At 36.9% G+C, this 24,309-nt stretch overlaps 1 protein-coding gene across 1 annotated transcript in view; it reads right to left on the bottom strand.

Annotated features, from left to right (window-relative positions):
• HIF1A (hypoxia inducible factor 1 subunit alpha) overlaps nucleotides 1-24,309 on the bottom strand; it is a 39,954-nt gene that overhangs the window by 8,680 nt on the left and 6,965 nt on the right. The window contains exons 2-12 of the mRNA XM_034433545.3: nucleotides 15,997-16,187; nucleotides 14,891-15,036; nucleotides 13,389-13,473; nucleotides 11,121-11,233; nucleotides 7,855-8,057; nucleotides 6,541-6,647; nucleotides 5,545-5,692; nucleotides 4,602-4,822; nucleotides 4,164-4,447; nucleotides 3,169-3,294; nucleotides 1,943-2,355 (exon numbers count right to left, since the gene is read on the bottom strand). Coding sequence (XP_034289436.2) covers nucleotides 1,943-2,355; nucleotides 3,169-3,294; nucleotides 4,164-4,447; nucleotides 4,602-4,822; nucleotides 5,545-5,692; nucleotides 6,541-6,647; nucleotides 7,855-8,057; nucleotides 11,121-11,233; nucleotides 13,389-13,473; nucleotides 14,891-15,036; nucleotides 15,997-16,187 — 2,037 coding nt within the window. The remainder of the gene's footprint in view (nucleotides 1-1,942; nucleotides 2,356-3,168; nucleotides 3,295-4,163; nucleotides 4,448-4,601; nucleotides 4,823-5,544; nucleotides 5,693-6,540; nucleotides 6,648-7,854; nucleotides 8,058-11,120; nucleotides 11,234-13,388; nucleotides 13,474-14,890; nucleotides 15,037-15,996; nucleotides 16,188-24,309) is intronic.

The following is a 24,309-nucleotide window of genomic DNA, read 5'->3' as shown; positions in this document are numbered from 1 at the left end:
ATACGTTCATCAAGAATAGATTAAGCACCTTCATCTAGCAGATTGGGGCTAAAGTATTAGGTCGCAAAACTCAGCTGCACTTCGACTTAATAGATAACTTGGTTAAGGTGCTTCCTTATCTGTGAATAGGAAAAATATTACTATAAGGCAACACTGGCATACTGAGAATAAATATCAGGATAGCTGACTTTTGTGACCCATGGCACTTTGGATTATTTAAAAGCAGCCGTAGGCATATCCATCAAATGACTACAGGTGGTCCTCACTTAATAAACATTTATTCAACATGAATTTGGAATTACAATGGTGCTGAACAAATGTATGTATCTCAAAGTGATGGCTGCTACAGCACTCCATATTCATGTAATCAAAATTCAGCCCAACTGTATTTATAACTTCAGCATGCACTTCCATCTCCCCCCTACATACCTATTTTCCTTTTGGCCACCATCCATTCACTGCCCCTGCCACCCTGCCCTCTGCCGCTCATGTTGTTGTGCAATCTGCCACCTTTTCCCCCTTGCTACCATTTGCCATCTTCTTCCCACTGTTGACAAGGTACTTGCAGCCAGCAGCTGCTCATGAAGGGCCAGGCCAAGTGCAACTTTGTCAGAAGTGGAAGGAAGAAGACAGTGAAGGCAGCAGAGAAGGAGTATAAGATGGAGTTCAAGACAGCCAAAAGGGTATAAGTGTATGGCAGCGGGACGGGGGGGGGGGGGGGGGGAATGACGGACACTGAAGCATAGCCTAGTGTAACAGATAGAAGAAATGTGAGATCCTTGGTTAATGACCACAACCAGGACTACTGGAAGTGCTGTTACTAAGTGGTATGGTCATGTAATGTTTTGCCTAATGATTGAATAACAAAATAACAGAGTTGGGAGTTTGGAGGTCTTCTAGTCCAACTCCATGCTCAAGCAGGAAACCCTGTATCATGTCAGAAATATGGTGGTCCAATCTCTTCTTAAAAACCTGCGATGTTGGAGCATCCACAACTTCCTTCTGGAGGCAAGTGGTCCTATTGATTTTTTTTTTTTTAATTTGATTTATATGCCGCCCTTCTCCGGAGACTCAGGGCGGCTTACAATGCGTTAAGCAATAGCCTTCATACTTTTGTATATTTATACAAAGTCAGCTTATTGCCCCCACAAACTGGGTCCTCATTTCACCTACCTTAGAAAGGATGGAAGGCTGAGTCAACCTTGAGCCTTGGAGACATTCGAACCAGCAGTAAATTGCAGGCAGCTGTGTTAATAACAGGGTGCTTAGACCACTGTACCATCAAGGCTCTGATTAATTGTTCTGTCAGGAAATTTCTCCTTAGTTCTAAGTTGCTTCTCTCCTTGATTAGTTTCCATCTATTGCTTCATGGCCTGCCTTCAGGTCTATGGAGAATAGGTTGACCCTTTCTTTTTTGTGGCAGCCCCTTAGATATTGGAACACTGCTATCATGTCATCCCTAGTCCTTCTTTTCATTAAACTAGACATACCCAATTCCTGCAATCGTTCCTCATATGTTTTAGCCTCCGGTCCCCTAATGATCTTTGTTGCTCTTCTCTGCACTCTTTCTAGAGTCTCAACATCACTTAGCAATGGAAACACCTGTCCCAATAAGGATCCTTAACCGAGGACTACCTGTATCAGAGGAGATTTCCCTGTTTACAAATTAGTTGTCATAGCCAATAGCAAAATACCTTTTTAACAAAAATAATCTCTTCCCCAGTGATCTTTGATCCTCACTACCGGTAGAAAAATAGATTCCAGCCTAAATGATAGCATTTTGCCCTTATTTTTTAGACAAATTCTAAAAGAAAGACAAGTAGGATCAGGGGACTTACTAGTGCTTGAAAACATTACTATCCACAGGTTCATCCACTTTTCCGTGTTTAAGGGTATAGATCACATGGCTGGTTTTAAGATTTGAACAGATAACTCCATTTACCTGTTACCAAAAGTGACCGTCAACAAGTCGGGTGCTCCTGGACTCATTTGGTCTGTCTGGTCTATTGTGCCTTTTCCTGTTCTGACTGGAGACGAAGTCCGACTTTGGGTTTTAGCATAAGGTGATGCTGGGGCACTGATTATGGGAGCAGGATCTGTGAGTACTTTTGGGTTAATAGGGGCAGGCGTTACAAGCATCTTCGGAGCAGTTTCATGTTTGATTGTCGTGGATTTTATCGTGTCAGTGGCAGATGACTGCACCGGAGTTTGCTGAAACACTGTCACAGGAGTCGCATCAGAAGAAGAATTTGCAGTAGTGCCCTCCAGTGGTGAAAGCTGGTCGAAAGTGCGCAACTGGAAATCATCGTCCATGGGAATATAAGGTGCCAACATTTCCAAATCTAAATCTGTTTCCTGAAAGAAGACGACGATGACATAATTGCATAAACTAACACAGGATTGTAATAAAACTGCTACCAGGCCTGTCAACTTCCAAGAATCTATCAACCTTGCTTTTCCTCCTGTTTCCAAAAGGCTTAGCTGGGAGGACTACTGAAATGTAGATGGTGAGCAACATAGTTTTAGGGGGCTTTGGGGGTTCAGCCACATTAGATTGATAAAATGGCCTTCTCCTTACTTTATATAGATACTACCTATGTGAGGGTTCCAGAAATAAACCTTTATAAGCATCATCCAGACAACTAGGATTCTGCAGCATTTCAAATTCTTTCCCCAGCAGGTGTTCCAGGAACCCACAGTTGCACAAATATACCACCTGTCTATAATAGTTTATAGCAGCCATGTAGCGATACCCTTTCCTGAATTGCCAGAAAATTCTGGAAATAAGAAGTACATGGTGACACTGCCATGCACTCAGAAGCATCTTTTTAGAGAATAAATCTGAAATGCTACACAAACCATTTGAGGTTTTCTGACTACAATCACTTTAGTCAAAGTATTTTGATTCCTCAGAAATGGATATTTTAGGTGGTTTTTGACTTATGACAATTCAGCAACCACTTGAAGTTACAGCAGGGCTAAATTACTTACATCCATCCATCCATCCATCGTGCCAATTCCCTTACCCGCTCACCTATATCTAGTCAGATAGTAATGAACTTAGTATTCTACCTCAGTATTTGAAAAATTACACCAAGCACTGTAAGTAACACATCATGAATGTGTACATATTAAAATAGAATGAACAAAAAGTTTTAATGTGCTCACCTGCATTGAAAATGGATTTTTCGATTCTGGGTCTATTGCAAAGAGCTTTTCCACCAATTCCAGCTTGAACTCACTTGATATCTCATTATCCACACTGAAGCAATAATCATTAGGAGGACTATTAGGCTGTAAAAATAATCAGCAACTTTATTCAGTAAAACAAGACCAAATTTCAAGTGCACTATCATAATGAATCCGATGTCATGGAAAAAAGGTCTATTTATTGAAATTTTAAATCACTAAGCTCCTATAATTAGGATGAGGCACAATAGATATATAGATTGGAATAATAAAGCTCACACAATCATTTTGACCAGGGGTGAAATTCACTTACCTTCCCTACCGGTTCACAAATGTATGTGCGTGCTCGCTTTGTGTGTGCCATTGTCTGCGCATGCACAAAGCCTTCTGCACATGCGCACAGGCTTCAAATGTCACAAAAATGCAACATTATGACGTCCATGTGGGTGGGCGGAGCCTCCCGCAGCCGCTGCTACCGGTTCGCCCGAGCCAGATAGAACCGGATGAATTTCACCCCTGATTTTGACACATAGCTCCTCACATTTTAAAATTGTATTTAAAAACATTCCTAAGGCTTAGGAAACAAGGCTATACTAATAAAAGCAAATTGTCAAATGCAAATTCTGTATCTCAGAATAATTGAGATACAATTAAGAATAATTCTTAACTGTCAACAGAAACAAATCAAATGAAGGAGGGAAGTGAATTGTTTTAACCTTTAGCTGAGCAAAACAATTAAAAACTTACTACACTGTTTGGAAAAGAAAAGTGTGAAATAATAGTTTTATTATTTCTAATAAAATGTTTCTAATCGGAATCCTCAGCACAGAGTTCACTAGCAAAGATTCAATCAGTCTTTATTTTCTCCCTACTATCCTCTTCTGATGTTTCCTAGGAAAATGACCAAGGTCAATAATGCATAAAATTTAATACAGAAACAATGGAAAGCTGCAAAAGATTATTAAATGACAAACCTCAGGTGAGTTTTGGCTAGTGCTTCCATCAGAAGGAGTAGCTGGTTGATCTTGGGTCCTTCGGCTGGAGAAAGTAAGATCTAAGGGCTCCGTGCTGGGCTCCAGTTTGGCCACCGCCTCTCTATTGAGTGCTGGATCAGCACTGCTACAGAGAGGTTTTGTTGTTTCAGAAGCAGATAGTGGGGACATTGCCAAATTTATATTCTGCAGTTTCTCACTGGATGAGGGGAGCATTACGTCATTATACAAAGGAACGTCATCAGACGGTTGTTGTTCATCTGGCTCTATAAATTTTTTTTAAAAAGACATCATCAAACAAAGAAATATTGAGTCACCAATTAAGAGCCAAAAACATCTCTTTTTAAGAAATTCTAATGATCAGCATTTATCGATAATTAGCCTTTTTCTTTTTAAGTATTTGATTAAATATACACACACCATCGTTGTCAAAATCTAATGCAATTATGGTATCTCCAGCAGCAGGAGCAAGATAGGCTAATGCATCAGGTTCCTTCTTAAGTTTCTCAAAGAGGCTGCTGCTATCTTCCAGATCACTCTTGTTGAGTACTTTCATCGTTCCCATCTCAGGAGAATCCACTGGTTTCAACATACGCTCTGTTTGCTGAAGTGAAAAAACCAAGTCCCCCTGAACAATTCCACTGCAAAAAGAATAAAGACAGAAATGATAAAAGAGATATTGAGAGCTGCATGATGCACATTTATTTACAATGTATGTCCCCAATAGTGGGAAAGGTAGAAAGAAAAAGAAGAGGTCAACTAGCAGCAAGATAGTTGGACTCAATTACAATGGTGAGGGTGCATCATTGGAAAAAATGATAGGCCAGGTTGGGAAAGATCATCCTGGAGAATAACTATATAATCATGGTCACTAAGAGTTGACACTAATTTGATGGCACGTAATCAATCAATAATATTTGCATTGAAGATTAATATGTTATATATAGTATGTATTTCTATCTGAAGGTAGAATATTCCAACAGAATTCTATACATGGACTGGAGAAAGAAAACCTATGAGTGGCACACATGCAGCCTCTTATTTATTGCAATAACTACATCTATTACAAACCCTGATGCAGGTTCTCAAAGTATAAATAGCACTGTCACAAACAGATATGAAAGCTTATGGGCAATCAGTAGGAAGACAAACTAAAGATTTCATACAGAAATCACCTCAACATAACAAAGAAATGAACAAATATGCTTACAAAGAAATACATACTGAAGAAGTAAATTTTGTTACCAAGGACATTAGCATTACATCAAGCAGACAAATACTCATAATTTCTCTTCAAAAAGCTGGCTTAATATCTGGCTGATTATTTGCACTACCCCCAATAGCATTTACAGACAAAACTTACCTCAAGACATAGTTCACACACACTATACATTGTGGTTGAGAATTCTTAGTATTGTATATAACAGTTGCTTGAGTCTCTACCCAGACATAGCCCCCTTGCCTGGCAAGCATTCGATACTGTCCGGTGGTGACTTGCCCTTTGGCAAACACTGGAAGAAGCAAGAGACCCAAATTATTTATATACTGAAGACTGGGTTGCCCAGTAGGTTGCCAGACACTCACTCAATTCTAATTGGCCTTGCCATTTTTTAAAGCAATTATTTTCAATTAAAATAATGGGTGGCCAGAATACTGCAAAATAAAGTTCTGGCCTCTTAAAACATCTTGATTCCCAAGAATGCTTTTAACATTAATATTTGCAATATTTTCTAAATAAATAATAGTTCTTTAAAAAAAAATTAAATGGTGATGGGAGCTAGGGTCAGTGTAGGGCTTCTGAGTAAGCTAAAGGAGATGGCAAAGAATAAAGGAGTGTTTTGATTCACCATGTGCATATATGCTTTGTTCTTCACTATTTTTGAGAATAATTACATGCTTGTATCTAGTGTGGTCTTTTCCTAGGTATGGGTATTTATGAATCAGAGTAATATGCTGAGGGACCATTTCTGTGAGCATTACCAGTTTGCGTTTAATGAAGTGGATATCCACGGGCACAAATAGGTAATTTATTTTTGTGACTCAGACATTTCCTCTACCTCTTCAGTTACTGGACAAATTACATCCATCTAGCAACAATGACTTTTACTGCATTGCTGTTTTACAATTAGTCACTTGTAAATTTGCCATTTCTTTATGGCAGCAAATCTGTGCCCAAGATTAGCTTTCCAACATTCGAAATATACTCATCCAGAACTTTTGAATTGCTTAGAATTGCACAATAGCATACACAGTATCTGACAAAATGCTGGCATAATGTGTACAAGATTTATGATAAATAGCACAGAATATGTTAATGAAACCTGAATAGCATGCAACTGTCCTGCCTTCATCAACTTACTGTCATGATGTGTTTTGGTCAGATGATCAGAATCCAGTGCATGATAATATTCATATATAGAATGCCCCAGGAGTTCTTCAGGATCATACCCTATTAGTTCTGTAATCCTTTATGCAAAAGGAAAGAAAAAGTAAATTCATGATATCTCTAAAGATTACAGGTACAGTTTATTTGAAAAGTATTGAAAGTTTATTGAAAAAAAATTATCGCAATTTATTATCTGTTTCAACTAAAACAAAAAGCATAATATAAGCTTCACTAGTAACTATAACATCATCTTGGCTTGGAGCCAAAATGAGCTAGAATGATTCAAGTTTAGGGATTTTGCTTGATTCAAAGCAATTTAGAAAAAAAATCAAAATTAAAAAATATTTACATACTGGTTTTATTTTGCATTTTGGGGATCAATAGAATCATGCCATTTAATGTTTTTAAATATGCTTCTTCCCAAATGCATGAAGAGATGTTATAAATAAAATTCCAATGGAAATTACACAGAATGAAATGGAAGTAAACATTGCATTAATTAGACAAACACAGATCACAATGCAAGGTTTACAATACGATATGATCTGTGCTCAGAGACAAAATGAATTAGATAAAATAAAAGTTTGAGGATTGTTGCTTATCTCAAAGAAAAAAACGTAAGCACAAAAACAAAAAATATTTCAGCATTACACCAATTATACATTATACTTTTCCTATATAAGAATGCCATCTTTGTCTTTATTAGTTTCATTCCCCAATCTGGGGCCTCCAGATGTGCTGAACTGTAAATCCTATTGTTCCAAGCTAGCATGCCTAATACTGTTGCTTGAGGTTGGAGAAATGGTCCAACACATCTGAAGAACACCAGACTAGGGAATGCCAAATTTAAAATTATTTCAGCCACTTGATGGCAGTGTTACACAGAGCAAGGAAATGAAACACCACAGAACTCAGAGAAAGCAGAAGTAGTTTTTTCTAAAATGAAAAAAAAAATCTATTACTGTAATGGTAACTGTTGCTCTAGCACATGATCTTTAATTTTTTTTATCATTTAAAAACATTTTGGAAAATGGAAAGCAGAACTGAAATCATTTTGCATCCTCATTGTTCAGAATTGAAAATTATGAAACTGAAGTTATAAAACAGAAGGATGCACATGAATTTACACCATCATTTAACTAATTCTCTCCCTTAACTTTTAACAAATGCAGTAAAATGGCACAGTATGCCATCGGCAAACAGGTGAGTATGATCATTCAAAGGGAATCCATTTTGGAAGTGGAGGAGAGTGAGGTATGCATTGGCATTGTTGTCCATAGGCTTTACCTTTCATCACAATAGGAAAATTTCATGTCAAGGCTATGGCGGCTGAGGAATGTTTTACTATCCAATGGGACTTCAATATTTGATGGATGAGGTATAGGCTCACAAATTAATACCAAACACGTCATGGGAGGTTTTTTATAACCGCACACCGTCTGATTGTTGCAATTCTCATAAACGCGGATATGACCTGTACAGTGAAGTACCTGAGTGTTGAAAAGAAAGAAAAAAATTTGTTTATCTGCAACCTGATACAGAAACACAAAAGCAATCTCAAATGTCATTTATTCATATTACAAAGTCATTTATTTAACTGGCAGCTGAATTAGGGACTAGTTTGGGCAAAAGTAGCCAAAAGAAGCTTGTTCCTCACTACAGCCAATAGAGCAGTCCCGTTTCCCATTGTTTCTGAACCTACATTTGCATTGCTAGTCTGCAACACTAAAGGATGATTGTTTCATCTTCAAGTATTAAATAAGTTAAGTGAAATTGACCACTATGTCCACCAGCAGTAGCAAGTAGGTTTCACTGAAAACTATTTTAATTGTTTAAAACAAATGCCAAAATAAAGTTCAGAGCTATATAGTTTTGGTCTGGTTGCCTATATATTGCGCAAAGAACTCAAATCATCAGAAAAAGATCCATATTGCTCCAGTTTTCTCTCTTGAAATTGTCCCTGAGTAGATGTATGATTGAGCAATTACCATTGAAAGGAAGACAATTTTTGCAGCGGGCGAAGAGGTTGTGGTTTGTAATATACATAAAGCATACCAATTTCTATGAACTAGTTCATCCCAGGTTAATTAATTTGTTAATGAGATTTATCAGCACCTGAAACCTAACAGATTCTAGTTGGTTAATCAATATTATAATTAATCAAAACTTACAAAATCCAAAATCTATTTCCACAACTTAAAATTAATGAGCTAATATTTGTTTGGTATGGTGCCAATAGTTATAATTAATTCTCTCAAAGGCCTTTGGGAAGAGCCAATTTTTCATCTGCTTCTTGGAAGGCCATGAGGGTAGGGGCAAACTAAAGGGGAGCTCTTACAGAGAACACCCTCCCCTCCTGCCATACCTCTTTAGTAGCTAAGGATCCTTAGCAGATGCTTCGTATCTTTCCATGCAGAATGTGCAGAAACTATTGGGGAACCCTGGTGTCTAAGACGTCCAGGGCCTGCACCATATAATACTTTATATGCAGTGACAAGCAGCTTGAATTGAACTCGGAAACCTAGTAGTAACCAATGTAGCTCCCACAGCTGAAGTGTAACATGTAACAAGAGTTCAGGAAGAGCCCCAGATTGTGGCCCTGCTCTTTTCTGAGAAACAGGACCACATCAAAAACCAAAAAAGTCTATTCAAACATGCCTAGATTGGGTTGAGTCTGTTTTTCTCCATCCAGATCTAGACTGCCAGAGGTCTAGATAATTCATACTCTCCAGAGTCCTCTGCAACTATGACCCCATCATTTTAATCCCTGAGAAAAAACAAGATGAATGATAAGGCTGTTGTTGTCCAATCTCGCTGGATCCAGGCCTGGCCTCTTCGTTGGAGAACAGACCAGTGTGTCTTGTTAGTTCCCCATCCCTTAACAAACTGCTGTCTGCAGCCAGAATCCAAATTCCAGGCTGCAGAGGACTTTACTTCCTCACAATCACAATCTCCCAGGTACCGCACAAGACATCACCTCTATCATCTCAGTGGATTCTGTCCATCCAATTTGTGATTCAGAGTGAATGTGAGAGATTTTATCCACGAAATGCTTGGCCAGATGATCACAACTTACATAAACTGGATCTTCCTTTCCATTCTTTCCCAAGGGGTCCAGGACACTCTGAACAGTGTAGTTGGCCAACATTCCGCAGACGCAATAAGGGAGGGAAAGTAATTATGCTTCACTGCCCTTATCGCCACAGAGTAGGCTCGAATCTGGGCTCCTACTCGTGTCCGGTCACATTCGCTTCTTGTTTTTCACCAGCATCATTCTAGACGGTTCTTCACTTCCTTCATTTCCTGGAGCTCCTCAATGAATCAAGGAGCTGTGAAGGGTTGATTTGGGGGAGGAGGGGGGAAAAGGGGGGGGAAGAGGCTGCTCAGGGGTAAATGCTGCCGAGGAGTGCCCTGGCCGCCACCGTATTCCAGAGGTCAATAAAGCGCTCAACAGAGTCGCCCTCCAGATCGCTGGGAAACTCCCCAAGCGTCATCAGGAAACCTTTAATGTAAAACACATAGATTTTTCTCACAGATTTGACACTGTGACTCTCTCTCCATCCTTCAAATTATTTTAATATGCTTAAAATATTAGATTTAAGTTCTTGAACAACACAACAAAACAAACCAGTCCCAAAACATTTATGTACTATTGTGTTTTAAAAAAATATTTCACACAATGCTACTTTTCAGTGAAACGTCTCATCACTCATAGCCATCATGGTTGCTTAACTGCTTAAAGATATCGAACAAAAAGCTACTCTATTTAATCTTTATACATAACATCAATTATTCTATTTTATTCAGGCTAGGTGAGCACTGGATTGGAAATCTTACCACTTCAGACTACATATGTAAAATGATATAATAATGCTTAACAACTGACCAGTGCAGCCATGTCATTCTGGTTTTTGTCCTGTAGACTAGATTTCTGGTAGCTCTATGGCAGTGGTGAAATCCAAATTTTTTTACTACCGGTTCTATGGGCCTGGCTCGGTGGGCGTGGTGTGGCTTGGTGGGCGTGGCAGGGGAAAGATACTGCAAAATCTCCATTCCTTCCCCACTCCTGGGGGAAGGATATTGCAAAATCTCCATTCCCACCCACTCTGGGGCCAGCCAGAGGTGGTATTTTTCCAAACTACTCAAAATTTCTGCTACCGGTTCTCCAGAACCTGTCAGAACCTGCTCTATGGGTTATCATCCCCCATATTTCTGTGCCACGACATGAACATTGAGAAAAGGTTTGTTTCAAGTACCATTGTTCTCTGTGGATGAATATTTGTAGCAACAGGGAACAGTTTGCCCCATTTAGTGCCAACATTGAACAAAATTCTAGATTACAAGAAATTTTGCTCTTAACTTAGAGCACTTTAAAATCCCATTATAATCGCAGAACACATGAATGCAGCCTAGAATGTGACTAAAAAAAGCTTAAAAATATGGAGCATCCAAACAATGTGAGATGCCAACAAAGCATCTTATAATACATAGGTTCTTCAAATGCTCTTGAAGCATTTATTTATACACTTCTTTCAGAGCATAAGGAAAATTACCTTCCATGTGGCTGATTTTATATTCACAGTTCTTCCTCTGCTGGTCAGTGTACATTTCATTCTGAGGAAAAAACTCCGTTCTGTATTTTGATCCTTTCCCTTTTTAACGGATCCTAATACAAAAGGAGCACAATGGGAATGAAAGAAAACAGATGACAACAACTGAAATACAGAAACAGATTAACACAATACAAAACACTATGTTTAATTTGCATTGAATTTCACCTATGAATTTCTTTAAACAGTGATCGTACAGGTATGTTTATACAATCATTTGCAGTCACAATAGCTCTTCCCATGGCCCATAAAGCACTTCTAGCTGTCATAAAATGTTGCATGATTCCATTTTGAATGCTTGGCAATCTGTTTGCATTTATAACCAGTTGTAAAGTGCCCTGAAACCATTTGAGTAACAATTGCAATCTTCTCTGCTGGATTCCCCAGAAAGTCGATGGAGAAGCTGGCAGGAAAGGTTGCAAGCAGAAGGGATGTTGGATTTTAAGTCCATTCTACCAGCATGCCAAAGGATTTCCCCTTCCCTTCTTTCAGAGAGGAGAAATCCTCTGATGCATGGGAGAAAAGGACTGCAAATCTAACTAAAACACTAATGAATGCCAATAATTTCACCCCTTTTGAGGGGAAAAGTGCCAGAACCCCAGCATTGTGAACCTTCCACAACAATGGTGTTCACCAACACTTTCACCGGATATGAGGTCCCACCACCACCATGGCCAGGTGGTTGAGGACCTCTCTCAATGCTCTAGTTAACAACCGAACTGGGAGAGCCAGGATTGCAGTTGTTGAGTGAAACTTGTTGAGTGACTTGCTTAATAACTGATTCATTCAACGATCAAGGTCACAGGCCTAATTGTGTTCTTAAATGGAGGAGTATTTGCAAAAGATTTACTAATTATTTTCTTGCTTTTCCCATGAATCTTGTCCCTTCTGCTCTTGGTTTAGAGTGGATGGAGTAAGGTGAGATTAGTGTTGGGAGGAAATCAGCAATTTAGCACATGAGACTATTGCTTCCAACTGTATGGTTGTATTATGTAGTAACTTACTGTTTTGTTTTGAAATGCTTTTTAATGAGACAACTGTAGAACATGTACATTGTTATATGTATTGCATACATAAAAAACTGGGATGGGAAACAGGATTTGGGGCTAAAAGACTACTCTACATCCCATCAAGAAAATCTTTAGAGAAGGGCATATACAGATAGCCATCAACTTGCGACCACACTTGAACCCAAAATTTCTGTTGCATAGTGAGACATTTATTATATGAATTTTGCCCCATTTTATGACCTTTCCTGCCACAGTTATTAAATGAATCACTGTGATTGTTAAGTTAGTAACATGGTTGTTAAATGAATCTGGCTTCCTCGTTGACTTTGCTTATCAGAAGGGCGCAAAAAGTGATCACATGACCCAAGACATTGCCATCATCATAAATGAGTCAGTTGCCAAGCGCCTGAATTTTGATCACATGACTATGGGGTTGCTCAACAGTTATAAGTGTGATAAAACGGTCATAAGTCACTTTTTTCAATGCTCTTGTAACTTTGAATGGTTACTAAATGAACTACTGTTAAGTCAAGGAGTACCTGCATATGAACCGGATGAAAATTTCTACTTAATCTAAACTATTCAAGACAAGTTGCAGATATCAACAAGAAAACACAAAGTGTTTTATATTTTAATTTTTAAATCCCAATTTTTTAATTTTTAAATACCAATTCAAATTCAATGTACAGTTTACAAACAGAAGTTACAATTTTTACAAATTTAAAATTTCATAAGATTGTATTTGGGTAGGGACTTGTTATAATTAACATAAATTATGGGACTGCTTAACAACATTAATCAAGCACATATTTAAGGAGAAGCTATCTGGTTTCAAAGCAAAACTCTGAATGTTTCTCTCTCCTTAAATTCTTGATGTTCTCTGAGCTTGCTTTTTTTCTTTCAGATATTTCATTACAAGAATAAAAATAATCATCATGCCTAAGGAAGTGGTGAACTTTTTTCTCCTACAAGCATTGATTTTCATCAAAGAATGCCTAACATCAGATAAACAAGATCAAGAAATAATAATACCCCAGTAAGGCAACCATATATAAACAGCCAACAAATTTCATTTCTTGATGCACTGATGTTACCCAATCTGATAATGAAATGTCTGCAAGAAAACAAGCTCAGAGAACACCAATAACCCAACAATTCAACTTCAAGCTACATATATTTTCCACTATCTTTTCCTTCTTACCATTTCGATGGATGAGCATTTCTCTTAACTCTTCATGATCACATGGATGAGTGAAATCAAACACGCTGTGTCCTGTCAATTCAAACTGCCAAAGGGAAGGAAAAAAGCTGCATTTAGCACTGTATATTTATCGCAGGAAAAAACACTGGTTATAATCATAGTTTACTATCCTGTTCATAATCACTAGGAATTCACTATGCCAATGATGCAGCCACACTGTCTCTAATTCAAGCTGACTTCAGAAGAAATCTACAGTCCTAGCAGATTACTATATAAGAGGGGTGTAATGCTAGCACGGTAGTGTGAACCAAACGACTAGCAACAAGTGGCAGCCAGACTACACTGAAGAATTGGCAGTTAACGACAGTTGGCAGCCAGACATCTTTGTAGAACTCCTGGCTCTCTACACAATGTCTGATTTTTTCAACATAGACCACCCTGTCCTTGAATGGCTTGGTGGATTGGACATTAATGTTTAAACTACTATAAGCCCATGTATTTGCCAGACGCTAAATAAATAAATAAACTATATAACAAAGGCTCACAACAAAATATTCTAAATCCAAAGGGATTGGATGCTTGAAAGGATTGAAAAAACCACAAACACTAATGAAAGACAATCTCATAGACCAGGTTTCGGTCTTCAAATATTATGGCATAGTGCTCCAACCTTCATGAATCTGGAACAAATTAAATCTATATCTAATATGATTATTAACCTATTGGACTACTTTTATACGAAAGGAGGTAAGGATATGCTTGGGAGGGATGTAAATTTGCATTTGCAGCTTGGTACTTATAAAGTTTAATTTCTTATTCATAAATTAATTTATACTCCATTTAATTAGTTTTAGTAGTTAATATTTATATTCCTTAGTATTTTGTTATCTACATTTATAGCATTAAAATGAATCATTTTATTGACTTTTACTGATTTTCATGCTTTTATTTTTTTAATTCGAAAGTTATAACCTCTTGTAATAGTCACAGAAAATGCCAGTTGACTACAATAAATTTAACAACAATAATTTTTAACATCTGTGTCATTGCACCACTGTGTCATGGTGAACTATGACCATGGTGACCCACTATCAAATCCACTGTCAGCCACAGAAGCTAAATAGGCAAAGTCAGGCTAATCATTTTCCCGCAGGATTGTTATAGTGGGAAAAAACCTGATGGCAGGACGCTTATGCCTATAGTCTTGAACTCCTAGGGCCATGATGGCAAACCATTTTGGGCCTGGAAAACCTCCTGCACCAACCTGGAATCCAAAACGGGAGTGGGGAGCTGGGGCGCATGCACGGAGGGCTGGGGCGCATGCACGTGCATGCACCGGGGGGGGGCGCTTGCATTGCATTTTGGGGATTTGGTGTGCTTTGGGCACTTGGCACCAAAATGATTAACCATCACTGTCCTAGGGGAAAGGTTAGATATCTAGTCAACAAATGAATAAAAATAAATAATACTCTACGCAATCAAAAGAATGATTCATGCCATACCTGAGTGAGTCCCATACACTTGTTCACATTTTCAGAAGTATAGATCATGTCACCATCTTCAGAGAGGACCATAACAAACCCATCCAGAGCTTTTAAGTAAAAACAATTCAACTGTGTCTCCATTTCAGCTTCTGCCTCTAAGTCATCTGGAAGAATCAGTACATATTGAATGCCTGCAACCCATCACTATAAAAAAACAATGTATCAACTTCCATAAAACCAAAACTAGATGAAAACCTAAAACCATGCTTTGTGGATCAAGCATGCAAGTTATCTGAGGCCATATGGATGTCGCCCTGGGAATCTTTTTAGTGCAGTTTTATAATACTCTGCCCTGAATAATCAATGGGCAGGGCTTATACAACAAAAACTTTCAGGGATGCTAATGAAGTTCTGTCTGGAATAAATAACTTTATTCTGTAACCATGCATATATAGTTGCTCGGTGACTGTTCAAACATATGTTCTCTCTAAAGAATGAAAAGTACTATAGGTGCACAAAACCTTAAAGTACTCATTTTCTTCTAGGCTTTGGGGTGAGATGGGTAGGTTTGTTTGTTAGTCATTTTTGTTTTTGGTCTGCATATTAATGGAATTAAATAATGTACCAATAACTTGGAAAACTTAGTGTCAGAAAGACATAAACATCTTTAATTAGATTCAAAGCAATCTATTTTACTGTCCACTAAATATTACATGTCTAGTAGTGAGCATGTTGTCCTTGATACCAACTTTTTAAAAGTTTGCCTTATTTGGGTATCAATAGTATTTTCAGAATAACAAGAAGAAACAGAAGAGGTTAAGTCACCAACAACTGTAAAACAGGATTTATAATATTACACTGGCATCTCCTGCAGTCTTCAAAATACCAACAAGTCCTTTCCTTTGAAGCAGTAACAATAATGGCAGTAATAGGTAAAGAGCTTGTGAAATTAAAAAAATAAGATCCTTAGCTTTACAATTCTAAGAAATGACTTCTTGAGATTGGGGAGATAAAAAGAAACTGCTGGGAAGTGATGTAGTTTTGGATCGTAGCACCACAGCCAGCAAAGTATTCATTCACCAGCCACTGAGAAATTTTCACCCATCTGGAAGAATAATGCTTACCTGCATCAAGCAGCTTTCTCATACGGAGGTAGCTGATTGTAAGCCTCATAACAGAGGCTTTATCAAGATGTGCGCTCACGTGATGGGGAAGAGGCAACTGATGAGCAAGTTCATAGAACACTTCTGATTCTTTACTCCTCCGACACCTGGCTGCATCTCTAGACTTCTCTTTTCTACGTTCCGAGCTAATCCTACAAAAATAAACACAATATCCAAATCCATATACATGGGAAAAAAATATCATGAAAATGAGCTCTTAGACTACTTAATCAAGATTCACAAATAAATATTTGTACCCAATGCACGTTTCTGTATCTATTCATCATCATGCCCTTGCAATCCACAAATCTATCAATAGTTTACGACTTAAAAATATTAACACCTGAAATATTAAAATCACCAACAAAAACCTTGTTTTGAAATGTGCATTTTGGAACCTTTTAAAAAAGCCAAGAAAGGGGTGCATTTGACAGTCCTGAGTTAATTATAGAGAAGATCCAATAAGCTCATTGTAACAGGAAGTCAATCTTATCAGATTACTTCAGTGAGCAGGATGATCCAAACTACAAGAACTTTAAAGATAATAACCAATACTTCCTATACTAATTAAAGTTTCTAAATACAGTTCCTTGTAGAGGCCTTTTTTTGCAGTCAAATGTTAAGGTTATTAGTAGCATTCATAATGTCATTTTCTTCCAGAAAGTGATAAGAGTTGGCCTATAAAAACCTTAAGTGATATAAAGGCTCTGGGCTGTAGTTTTAATCTAGGAAATTAAAGCATGATCAAGTTCAAAGCAGCCATATATCATGTACCAACTCCTTTGGGAAAAGTGCAATCATCTAGCACATTCCCTGGAATTATAAATCACCACAATATGCACCTCTGTCCCGCCTGAATTTAATTTTAAGATATCTTTTATTCAATTATCATTTGCAGACAAGAAAGTATATACATTGAATATGCAGTCTCTTAACAAGTAATTGAATGCAAAAGTGAAGCTTACACAAATCTTGAAGAATAGTCTATTATAACATCTCTCATTTGATATTACATACAGCAAATTACAATTCAGGCTAGTTGCTTTCCTCCATATAAGTCCAATGTCTTTGAAAGGATCATATTAATCAATTCTCTTTAATTTCTGAAGAAACTGTCAAACAATTAGAAATAGTGTCTTTAATCTACAGCCTGAAAGCTACTGGATCAGGAGAAACAACTTCAGACAAAACCTCAACAAGATCGAGTGCTGTTTGAAAACATTTTAACTGAAATATTCATCCAATCACCAATGCAAGATCCATATGGCAGCAATTAAACAGAAGTGTTGGACTTTCAGGTAGCTGCTGTAAAGAAGCAATCATATTTTTGTTTTTGATTGGTGGACTCAATGTCTCCTTCCAGCACCCAATTTCTACCTGCCAGTTTTACCAGGTATACCAGACAGGAAACACAACCAGATATGCTAATTCTACATTCTATTGTAAAGCTATATTAACCGAATCTTGCAGGTCTGAAAATACAGTTCTCTCTATATAGAATACCGCCTAGCTTTCTATTGGGATTGAAACTAAATCAAACAAATATCATACTAAGAGTGTCTAACTCATAAACTAATTAAGCAAGGTCATCTGAACCTAGGGATTGTGTCATCTGTGTCATGGTGTCTGCTTTCTGGAATTACATCCCCCTTGAGAACTGTATAGCTCCCAATCCAGCATAAGGACAAAATCATGCAAATTAACTCGACTAAGGTTGAATAAACAGTTAAGAAGCACCCTGAGGTAAATCAAACTATTTTTAATTGTAGAAAGGTTTTCAAAATCTAAATCAGAATTGAACTGGTTCTAAATAAAAAATATTATGATACTTCCAATTTATCCCCCCCATTCCCAAACCAGTCTAGGTTCGCACAAAAGCTTTTAAACCTGGTACCATTCACAGCAGCGCCTCTGGAAACTGCCCTTCTGACACAAATAATTATTGCAGCCATCTCCCCAACTTTTCTTCCCCGCTTTGTTCTCTCATCCCAGAAAAGATCAAACCCTGTTCTTCAGTTTTCCAAGCCTAGCTCAGTTCCACCAGAAAGCTCAAGAGACTTGTGGTGCGACCATTTCATTCTCAGCTATCCTACTGTTCCTGCTTGCTATCTTTACACTGAGCATAAGCAGGGATCTCTGCTATCCTGACCTACCCTCCTAGATCTTCTAAAAGCCAACACCGCTTTCTCTTCAGAGGTCCTGCTGGTAAAGCATCACAAGGCAATGTTTTCCCCGCTGCTGCTTGAGTAAGAAATTAAGGCTGCCATGATGTTCCTTTGACCATGTCAGCTGCACATTTGTCTTTTCTTAAACCCTTCTATGCTTGTCTCAGATTTCATTTAGTTGCCTTGGTTTTCTTGAGATCCTTTTTCTTTCCCCCCCATTCTTTATAAATTCTTTTTTGGCTTTTCAATTCAATTGGTATTTCTATTGATTCCTTCAATGGTTCTTTTCCTTCTATTGCTTTGCCTCTTTTTAATTTCAATAACACTTAACAAGATGAGTATTATAACATCAGATTAACCCTGACCTCCAGGTCTTTTTCAAGAAGTCTTTCAGAGCACTTCCACATGGGACAGTTTCTGCTCTGTAATCCTTCTTATTATGTGGTCCAGAATTTTTTTTTAAAATGTAGGTGTATGATAAAACCATTTGGAAAGGCCAAAAGAGGACTTATGACACAATTTATTACATTAGCCAATTTGATAGAGTATAGTATAAACCTTTATTTTAGTTGCTAAGATTAAAATTCACTAAGAAGAATAAAAGAATATCCAAGGTTTAAGAATATGACATATTTAAGAAATTATTCTTGATCACCTATGTCCATGATATTCTTCTGAAGATTATGTATTCTTTCTATTATTTTGCAACATTTAACCTACAGTTGTTGACAAGGAAGTTTACTTCATTATGTAAAGAGGGATTTTTTTAAAGTCTTGAAGTCAACATTGTTAAGTCTTCAAGAGGCTGAAATATTTTGTGTACTACTAATCCCAAGTCTAAGAAGATAAGAATACAGCAGACCTGGAGACACTTACTGCTAGTCATTTTATAGACTTTAGCTAAACTATAGCAAGGATTTATAGATGAACAGTGAATTAAGAATTTGGTTAAAGCCACTATCGGTTGTTTAATAGAATTTATCATCAAATAATCAGTATTTACTATATTTATTTTTAAAATAAACACTCATACGCAGGCTTTTTTTTTCCAGGAAACCTATCCTGTTGATAAATTTAAGAACTAGACACTGACATAAATATTTTAGATACAATCAGCAGGAAGTTAAAAAAATGATTTTCAGTATTTCTTTTCATATGTAGTGCTAATTACTGGCTAGATATTTTAAAACATTCTTAAATACTTGTTTTATGTGCTGATTCATGTGCTTAAACTGGGAAGTTAAAGCAACCTTATGGAAGATCACTTCCATAAGGTTGCTCAGAAAACTCAACGAGACAATTACAGAAATGTAATTGTAAGTGTCAAATTAAACAGATCAACTTACTTTTTTATATCAGTATTATATTGCAACCAATTGTTTTTCATGCAGATTACAAACTACCATGATAGTAGTAGTTAGTCTTGGCAACCGTTTGAAGTGGCAGATAATGATACGTCTCTAGACAAGATGGGTGATGCACAAATCAAATCAAAATGATTGATCAATCAATCAATCCACACACATTTTCATGTAATTGTGGAGACATCACTGTTGTCAGACTATTTTTTTTAAATGACAATTTCATCAATATGATAGTAAATATAGGTCTGATATTCTTTCCTAAAATCTATGCAAGAACATCATAGGAACATGAGAATTGGGCCAGTTCTTTTTTAAAGTATTGTTTTTATTTAGGTTGAGGGTTTCATGGAAACAATCTAAGCACTGAATCTTAGGCTACAATTACTCATTTAATATATACATAACCACAGAAAAGATAGTGTAACAGTTTTCATGCAAAAAGAGGAAACCGAACTTTCCTGTGAAGATTATTTCTAGCTTAATTTTATTATTGTCTTCCTGTAATTTCAAAAAACAACGATTTCAATTCTGTAATTCAGCATTTGTCTATTCTCCTCTTACGTATAATTGCTTCCAGATAACCATCTACATTCACCTGAAGGTTCAGATTTAAAAGAAATGAATATAGTATTTATATTTCTGTCTGAACGCAGAAATTACTGATTTTCAGCTGACAAAGGCAAAAAGGTGCCAAATTCAGACTTCTTAGGCATGCTGTTTGTATTACAATATATTAATCCAACTTCTTGCAACTAGAGACTCATACTCAATGTAATTTAAGAGTATAACAAGAAGTATTTTATTCAAGCTATATATTAGTCTGACTTCCAACTAATTCGTCCATGAATAAAAGTAACAATGTCCTCCTTTATAATATTAAGTGTAATATTAAGTTTCTCTTCTTTCTATTCAAAGCTTATCCCAGCTTGACCAAACAGAACAGAATTAAATTGTTACAGTGATATGGCTTTACACCCCCACAAATTTGCTACCACTCTCATTTTTGATCATGACCTTCCAAAGTGATTCACATTAAAAGTCCCCAACTTGCAACACTACTAGAGAACCAGTGAGTCTCCAAATGTTGTGATTATTATTTATTAAATTTAGGCAAATTTGGGTAACTCCAGGAGACATTTAATGTTCAGTCACACAATGTCCACCTAGAAAGCCACTAAACAGGGCATGAATCAAGGACACCTCTTCTCTTGTGTTCCTTAGTAAATAGCTTCAGAGGAATATTTATAATGCCAGAAATAAAACATAGCTTAAAACTGTCAGCCTTAAACTCCATTTTGATCATTCAAATCAATGTCTATTACTTTATCTTGTAGTAAATTCCACACTAATCTCCTTTACTGGTACAATAATTATTATAATTATCCAAACTGTTCTAAGTCTTCTGAACTCAGAACAAAAGAGTCTGCGCTTATCCTAAGCGGGAGACAAGATGGGAACAGTTCATTACATATAGTCTTGAGTGGCATAATATCTACAACCAGTTTGTTCTTTTTTTTAAATTCCTCCAAGGCTTTTATATTTGAAGAAATGTTTGTCAATAAAACATTTTTGCTGTCAATGGCTAAAGCTAATTGAAGGCAGGAGAGAGTGGAGGTGAAGAAAAATTGGTTAAACAATGTTCAGGTATTAAAATCTGCTTACAACTTAAAAGAAAATTACTACTTACCTGTTCAATAAGTTAATTGCTATATTATATGGAACTCTGTGGTTACAATGTAATGTTCTGCTTTATTGTTTTATTGCTTTATTGGACGAGGGGATAGATGAGCAACTCATCAAATTTGCAGATGACACCAAGCTACCAGGAATAGCCAACACTCTGGAAGATAGGCTTAAGATACAGAAGCATCTTGACAGACTTGAACATTGAGCGCTCTCTAACAAAATGAAATTCAATGGTGAAAAAAGTAAGGTTCTACATTTAGGCAAGAAAAACAAAAGGCACAGGTACAGTATATGTGGTACCTTGCTCAATAGTGATGACTGTGAGAGGGATCTTGGAGTCCTAGTGGACAATCACTTAAATATGAGCCAGCAGTATGCTGCAGCTGCCAAAAAAGCCAACACAGTTGTAGGCTGCATAAACAGAGGAATAGAATCAAGATCACGTGAAGTGTTAATACCACTTTATAATGGCTTGATAAGGTCACACCTGGAATACTGGATCCAATTTTGGTCACCAGATGTAAAAAAGATGTGGAGACTCTAGAAAGAGTGCAGAGAGAGCAATAAAGATGATTAGGGGACTCAAGGATAAAATATATAAAGAACGGTTGCCGGAACTGGTTATGTCTAGTCAAATGAAAAGAAGGACGAAGGGTGACATGATAGCAGTGTTCCAATATCTCAAGGGTTGCCACAAAGAAGAGGGAGTCAAACTATTTTCCAAAGCACCTGAGGGCAGGACAAGAAGCAATGGGTGGAATTAATCAAGGAGATAAGTACTTAGAACTAAGAAGAAATTTCCTGACAGAACAATTAATCAGTGGAACAACTTGCCTCCAGAAGTTGTGAATGCTCCAACACTGGAAGTTTTTAAGAAGAGATTAGATAACCATTTATCTGAAGTTTGTAGGGTTTCCTGCCTAAGCAGGGGATTGGACTAGAAGACCTTCAAGGTCCCTTCCAACTGTTATTCTGTTCTGTTCATTGTGCCTTCTTTTTGAGGCAAGCTGCTAATTGTAAGATGTCTACTGTGAAATAAAAAACGTTACAAGTCTATTGGGTGCCTGAGTTTGCAAATGCCCAAACTATTGCTTATTGAACTTTTCAAGAGGAAAAATACCTTTTTCCTGTTATTTATTAAGAAAATGTATATGGCCACCAGGGTGTGAAGTATAGACTACCTCCATGATGGTATACCCTGGGCAACATTCTGTCTTAACATTGTAGCTAAAAGTCTATACATGACAACACAACTGGATATTACATCCCTCACAGTCAAAAACTAGAGAGGCAGCAATTAGAATAAATATGGCCACCCAACTCATTCACTCATTCGGGGTGATTACCGATAGTCCTTGACTTACAACAGTCCATTTAGTGACTTTTCAAAGTTACAACAGCACTGGAAAAAGCGATTTATGATTGTTTTTCACACGATCATTGCAGCATTCCCATAATCATGTGACCAAAATTCAGACACTTGGCAACTGACTCATATTTATGACAAATGCAGTGTCATGTGATTCCCTTTTGTGACTTTCAGATAAGCAAAATCAATAGGGAAGCCAAATTCATTTAACAACCGTGTTACTAACTTAGCAACTGCAGTGATTCACTTAACTGTAGCAAAAAAGGTCATAAAATGAAACAAAACTCACTCAACCAATGTCTCACTTAGCAACAGAAATTTCAATTGTGATCCTAAGGACTACTTGTATTCACAGACTGGAACTGAAGTAAATCAATTATTATTACTTGCTTGTTAAGGCTTACTTTTACTTTTTAAATTATTAATGTAAGTAGATTTTAAACAAATTACACTCTGGAAACCTTCCAGAATTTTATTAAAATTTTTGAATTCAAAATTCTTCATATTTCAATTTTAGACAGACTGTTCCACACTCACACTGGTGCAATAGGACTGGGTGTTTTGTTAATATGATTTATTGGGTTAGGGATTTTCTATCTTCACTGTATCTTCACTATATTGTGTTGCGGGGGGTACTGAGGGAGCTCAAACAATCTCATTGCACATATGTTGTGCACTGACAATAAAGATTTGATTTGAATTGAATTGAATTGGAAATGTTCCACATTTATGCATAAAATACTATCCAGCACCCTTTCCTCCCTCCACCTCCCAATACAACATCAGTGTCCAATGAAAGAAGGCAGATGTGCCAGAACATTGGGTGCAGACAATCTGCAGTGTCTTCTTTGATTTTCCTGAAATATTTAAACTGGTACATGGAATTGTTTCTATTATTGTTATTCTGATTGGGTATATTGATACATCACACTGAGTTTTGTTTTAATCATATCATTATACCAGAATCAAATCAATCATGATTTGTAGAACAGACCAATGAGAGTTGAGACATACCACACATAAATAAGAATCAAACTGACTACTGTAGATTTGTGCTGTATGAATCCTACATTTAGGTTTGGATCCTCAAAACATTTGTTCCAAAACAGCCTCACTGAGGACAACCACAGGGACAAAGCGATCTGATGATAATGAAAGTTGTGTAACAAGTTTCAATTATTGTAGGCAAATGCATTCTTCATAGTTACTTCACAGTAATGCTGGAGAATGCTTCAAAATAAATAGTTCAAACAACCAGTCCACTGGCCAATACAAAAAAGCTTTTCTACTTACATATATGTAGCAAATACCTTTTTGCAATCAATTATTTTTTTCTGTAGCCCAAAGGAACTTATGCTATAAATCTAACACAACAAAATTATGTGATTTTCCCAAAAACCTGTCCCGTAAAAAAGAAAGTGTTATTTAAAACATATTTCTAGCTCATTTCCTTATATCCAAAATTGGTATCCAAATCTGTTTTTTCCTGTAATCAGTTACCCACACAGGTCATATAGTTGAACTCTCTGTTCACTGCAGTTTCCAGTAGCACAGAAAAAAGTCTGGTCTGGTTGATTGTAGACCAAACATTAATAGTGTCCTTTTGGAGAAACATGAAATCCAATTGATTTCCAATTGGAAGTTCTAGAGATTTGTCAATCAAGTTATTTGTCAATAACTACCTCAAGTG

The sequence above is a fragment of the Pantherophis guttatus genome, chromosome 1 (assembly GCF_059756535.1).
Source record: "Pantherophis guttatus breed Tessera chromosome 1, ASM5975653v1, whole genome shotgun sequence".
NCBI classification, from domain to species: Eukaryota; Metazoa; Chordata; class Lepidosauria; order Squamata; family Colubridae; genus Pantherophis; species Pantherophis guttatus.
Note: the sequence above shows the minus strand (reverse complement) of the source record. Positions and strands in the feature narration are given on the sequence as shown.